Genomic DNA, 6,018 nt, shown 5'->3' on the forward strand with positions numbered 1-6,018 from the left:
TCTTCACGGAGGTAATCAAGTTAAAACTAGGTTATATGGGTGGGCTCTAACCCATTGTGACTGATATCTCATAAAAAGTTGAAATTTGAACACAGACATGCAGAGGGAAGATGTAAATGTATAAAGACAGGAGACAGACACAGGACTGGAAGGACGCATTTACAAGCCAATGAACACCAAAGACTGCTAGCAAACACTAGAAGCTAAAGGAAGCAAGAAAGGATTCTTGCCTAGAGCTGTCAGACAGAACATGGCCCTCTGCTCATAACTTAATTTCAGATTTATAACCTCCCGAACCCTAAGACAATAAATTTGTTTTAAGACACCTAGGTTTTGGTACTTTGTTACAGAAGCCCTAGGAAACTAAGTCTCCATTTTGTTTCTTTATGAAATTCAGTTGGCCATTTCACAATGATACAATAAGTAAACTAAACTCCTTCAAGATCAGAACTATCATTTCCCCAGAATCGTTACTAATTTAATCACTGTTCATTTCCTCCTCTTTGTATGTAATACCTGTCACCATCTACAACTCTATCACAATAAGACAATGTTTGAGAAGTCAACCAAAAGGAAGGAAAGTCTGTCCCTGAACGATATACTATTGAACCAGGTAAGTAATTTTAATTCAAGTGGCCCAAGAACACACCTAGCACAATCCTGCACATTACAGGTGTTCACAATTGTTAAACAGAACAAGGGATCAAGAAATTCACAAATTTTTCAGTGGAGGAATTAAATTAGATACTATTTCACATGTTGGTTAATATGTTTATTCCAATAAGCCAAAGGAGACTCCCAAAAGTCAGTAAAAAGATAAGCCCTTATAGAGATGGCAATGTTAATACTGCTTACCTTATTTAAAAAACAAACAAACAAGAACTCCCTTTAATCCTTAACTCCTGGAGAAAAAAAGGAACAAAAAACTACATTCACACCTTCATTCTGACACTGTCCAAGAGCACCCCACGAGCCCCAAGAAAGAACGCACTAATTCTGGAACAGCTAAAAAAACACAACTTGATTAAACATACAACTGCCGCATATTATGACAATGATAAAAAATAGAAGTATTTAACATAGAAAATAAACTCTACAACACAGAACATGCCAATTAACTGGTAGGCATTTCCCAAAATGAAGATAGTTAAAGTAGTGAAATAATTGGAAATCCAAAGTGTTTCCATAAACACTTTCCATTGAAATTTGAGGTACAAGAGTCAGAGGGACCTTGAGGGCATTCTTATACTCAATCCCTTTGACTAGCTTCTACCAAGCGATCAGTAAGAGTAAACACAAGCTGCTTCAAGGGGTACTCAGTCTGAAAGGAAAAGCAATGTCTGAAAGTCAGAGTGAAACAAACACTAAGCATATTAAGGCATGAATGCCTACAATGGAAATCAGGCCCACCTTAACATGTAATCACCTTTCCTCTAATTATTCACGCTTACTATGAGAGCCACTTTAACAGATTATCCATTCCCTTCCCTAATTCATAGGTATCCAGTTTTCCTAAAAGTTATCATCCATTGCACAGCAAGTTCCACACAGCTAAGTGAAGAATGTTGGAATGATCTGTTACTTGAAAAGCATGAAGTTCACCCAAATTTAATGAAAGTGCAGACTGAAAGTCACTTGTCACTTAAATTTTGCTGAGTGGGGAAAAAGGGATTGGGTCACTTAGAAATTAGAGTTTCAGACATGTAACTATAGTCCATCAATGTCTCATAGCAGAAAATGTTTGAGAACTGCCATCTTAAAAGATGGGGGCTGCAGGACTTATAAAACTAGAGAGGCAGACGGTCCTACAATTTTGTTTTGCCAGACTGCATTCTTGAATTTTTACTGGACTGAAGGAAGAAATTCCAGCTAACAGGAAGAATGGTAATAGTGATGCAAGGGAAAACTAAAAAGGAAACACCAAGAGGCAGTGGCTGAGAAGGCAGCGGGGAAGTTATTCCCAAGAGGCTAGTGATTACCATGCAAGTGGAGGGCATTAAGTTAGTAACATTCATTTATCTTTCACATCAGGTATATAATGTAAGAATGCCTTGATAGCTTAGTGTTTCTCTCTCTAAATAGGCAAACATTTTTACTTTGTGTGAAAACAAAGGGCCCCAGGAGGAAAAGGCAACTACTCGGTTTTTCTTCAGCTGTTTCATGCCCCACATCTACCATCTATTCTAAGTCTATCCCTAAGTGGTACAAGGAAAAGAAAGCAAGCAAAGTAGAGAATCTTTTCAAAGTAGGAAAAGCTCTGGATTCTCAAAAGATATGAAAAACTCAATCCCCAGGGTGCGTCACACTCAAACCCCGGGAAGAATATCCAAATGAGGTTATCCTACTCTAACTAGAATTTACAGTCCTGAAAAACTGCTCCCTATTTTGACCCTCAAAAGTGGAGTCAATTACACTGCTTCTCAAATTTAATTTGCATACAGTTCACCTGGGGACCTTGTTAAAATAGATTCTACTTCAGTCTGGTGTGAGGCTCCCAGGTGATACTAATGAAGCTGGTCTTACTGATCCATGGACCACACTTTGAATAGTAAGAAACTAGTAGGAGAATGACTACTCTTTAACTTTCATTTTCAAACTCTGGTGTTCATCAGAATCTCCCATGGGGTCTTGTTAAATTCAACTACTTGCAATTCTGGGGTGAGCTGAGCATCTGTAATAAATACCAACAAGTGATTCTAATATATATATGAAAAATTAAAAGCAGCACACCTAATAAAAATGGTGAAAAGGGGGAAGGAAACCACTTACATTATAAGACACTGTAAATTTGTTTTTATATTTTTCACCATGTGGCAGTAAATCATCTTGAGAAAGGGGGGCCTTTTTCTAATAAGAATAAAGGCACTTTACAGTATAGGAGCAGCCCTGTGACACCAATCCAGTAGTTGCCTGCTGTAGACACACTACCCTGTGCATGGACTGTAGACTCCCAAGAGGAAAGGAGAATGGAGATAATCACTGCCATGGCTACTTGTAAGCTCATAAATTAGTAAACCCAGGTGGAGCAGTATCTTCCTTCCATCTCCAACTCAATGGAGCACCAAAGGTCCATTCCTCATCCTTATTGGTTTATCACTGAGCTGAAGAAATCTAAGTAGTAAGTAATCAACTGTGCTGAGGGAAGAAATACGAAAAGTTGTTATCCTCAACTGTTTTGCCCTGAACCTGGAACCAGCTTCCTGGTTTACTGAAAGTCTACTCTGTTGCCCTGAATATAACCCAATCTCTACCTTTTCCCCAAGACATCCAGGTGCATATTTTCTTTTGGAATAGTTGATAATTAGGCTTTAAGGGTGTTGCCCAGAAATACATTCTCATGTGTTATTTCTATCACTGGTGCTGAAGTCACTAAAGTGTCCTAGGAATTCATGTATTATTGTTCTTAGCTAGAAAATAAAATTCAGGAGACAATCACATGCTTCTTACCTTTGACAAATATATAAAAAGGTATCAGCTACTGGTAGCGCAGCAATATAAATCTACATAGTGTTTACTACACACAATTATTTCAAAAGCAAAGTCTACAACAAACCTGAACAGCTGTTTTTATTGCAAGTCAAACACTAAAGGATCAATATAAACCGGCTGCAAGCACATATCAAAGATGCTATTACATTTATTTAAAGACAAATTAAAATATCCCCTGGCTCACTCTCTCAGAGTTTAATCTTGTTACTTTGAAATTTCTGGGCAGTTTTAGAAGGGTAAGTGTATTAAGGACAGAAAATATTCCTTTCAAATCCTTTGTGGCTGTAGGAAAACGATCACTACCAAATCAAAGAAAGCTACATTTATCTAAAACAACATGATGGGAGCCAAACTGTGATCTATCAACGGGAAAAGGCCAACTTTTTTAGTGGATTAACTTTTTTAAAAAGACAAAAAAAAAAGACAAATAGGATGAGTCTGGGTCAAATCTTTAATGGGCCAGACCAGGGCCATACCATACAACTACTACAGACGCTCAAAGACACCGCCAAAATCACTTTCACCCTCAAATATGTACCCCTGGCTATACTCCAGTTACTGTGTAAAAACTTGGGTGAGGGGACTATTAGAAGGTGAGAAGAAAAGCAAAGTAGTCTTTTACATTCCTTTCCCTTGTAGCCTATAATAACCCTCTCTGGTCTGTACTGGGCAGTTTAAATCTGGTCCCGGGTTACATCAATAGCTCCTTTAGCCCAGGTCTCTAATCTCCAAGACAGATCCAATTCTAGGAGAGGAGAGGGAGGGGTGCCCTAAGTTCTGGAAACCCTGCGAATCTTCAGTGTTTACAAATCTCTTCCACATGAGGAAGTAGAGCTAGGGTTCTTGTGCCCAGAGCGAGCAATGTATAAGTTTTCTCCTCTATTTGGGAGCTGGGAGCGCGGAAGAGCCACGGAACCGATGAGAGCCGTTATCTGGCTAAGCTCTGCCGGGAGCCAGAGCCGCGAGCCCTCCCCACCCGCACTGTGGCATGGCCGCCACAGCCCGCTAACCTCCCCGCCCTCCAGGAGCTCCTGACCCGGTTGAGCGCGGGAATCGAGGGAACCCAAGCGCTCTGGCGGGCTGTTCCTGCGGCTGCTGCCCTGCTGAGCAAGGGTGGCGAAGTCGCCGTGCTCTAGGCGCCCCCACCTCTGACCCATCCGGGCGCACCTGCACTCGGGACTGACGGGGACCCCTCTGCGCCCCCTCGTCGAGTCCAGGCCCGCACTCCTGTGGCTCAGGGGCTGCCCACCCGAAGTGGAACCAGGAGCAATCTGCGCGCGCGGCGCACTAAGCCCTCTGGCCCGCCCAGCCCACGCGTCCGAAGAGGCGCCCCGCTGCCCTCGCTCGGGGCTCCCGAGGGGTGCAGTGGGCGCGTCTCACCTGCTTGCCCCGATAGAAGAGGCGCTGGCACTCGGGCCGCACGTCGAATAGCGCCCACACCCGCTCACGCAGCTCCTCAATTGTGGCTTTGCGAGACACGTCCTCAATGGTGCGCGTCTGGGAGCCGTCGATGGTGCGAACCTGGATCCACATCTTGGCGCCGGGAGAGGGGGCCGGCTCTGCTTTGTCTCCCCCTGCGCTTAGGGCGCTGCACCCCACCCGGCCAGCGCCGCTTCCTTAGCGGCACCGACTCTCCGCTGCCGGCGGGCGGGCGAGCGCGCGCACAAGCGAGGAAGACTGACCAGACGCCAGGCCCGACAGGCGGCCGCGACTCCTAGACCGCGCACCCGCCCAGCAGAGCTGTGCAGGAAAGGAAACCGGAACTAGTCCGAGGCGCCGCCGCTGCTGCCGCAGCCCCCGCCTCACAAATAGGAAGAAGCCTTGTCTGCACCGCGCGGAGTGTTTACTTATAGAGCTCTAGCTCCCACATGGAGGTCACGGCGCGAACCCGGATCTCGCGAGATCCACGCCGGGCTCCGCCTTAAAGAGGAAGCGGCCCGGGAAGTGGCTATAGACCAGAGGGAACTAAAATGGGCGGGGCGGAGGGGCGGGGCTGCCCAGAGCCGTTACTTGCTCCTCTGCCTGCACCTGGGTATTGGATAACTCCCCTCTAGCCTTCGGGTTTCTAGCGGTTACGAGGCTGCCCACAGGTTGCCGTTTTGGTTCTGGTTTCGGGACCTTGCGAGCGAGCGACTCCTCAGGCCTAGCGGATACGGTTCTGTGGTCTCATAAACACCAAAAATAAGAAACTGACGTTCACATGTATGATCATGAATTGGGGAGTGCGGACAGACACGGCCTAAGTTTCTGAGAAAGCACATAAGGAAATGAGCCCGCACTACCGCGCTCACCGGGACACCGTCCATCACGCGGCCTTGGTGGGGGCGCCCGCCCTGTATAGGCTCCGGGGACCCTTGTGCTTCGCGAACTCGTTTCCCGCCGAGTCCGACCGCTACCTTCGCGCGGAAACCCACTTCCTGGGGTTTCCCGCCGCTGAGCTGGGCTGGGCTGGCGGCCTCGGCCCCACAGGCCGCGGGTCCTGCTGGGATCGCCCTCTCCGGTCCGCCACGCTCACACTCGGACGTCTGG

At 46.0% G+C, this 6,018-nt stretch overlaps 1 protein-coding gene across 1 annotated transcript in view; it reads right to left on the reverse strand.

Annotated features, from left to right (window-relative positions):
* UHRF2 (ubiquitin like with PHD and ring finger domains 2) overlaps positions 1-5,361 on the reverse strand; it is a 68,032-nt gene extending 62,671 nt beyond the window's left edge. The window contains exon 1 of the mRNA XM_039880422.1: positions 4,870-5,361. Coding sequence (XP_039736356.1) covers positions 4,870-5,022 — 153 coding nt within the window. The 5' untranslated portion in view covers positions 5,023-5,361. The remainder of the gene's footprint in view (positions 1-4,869) is intronic.
* Between the last annotated feature and the right edge of the window lie 657 nt (positions 5,362-6,018).

This window comes from Pteropus medius, unplaced genomic scaffold (assembly GCF_902729225.1).
Source record: "Pteropus medius unplaced genomic scaffold, Ma_sr-lr_union100, whole genome shotgun sequence".
NCBI lineage: Eukaryota > Metazoa > Chordata > Mammalia > Chiroptera > Pteropodidae > Pteropus > Pteropus medius.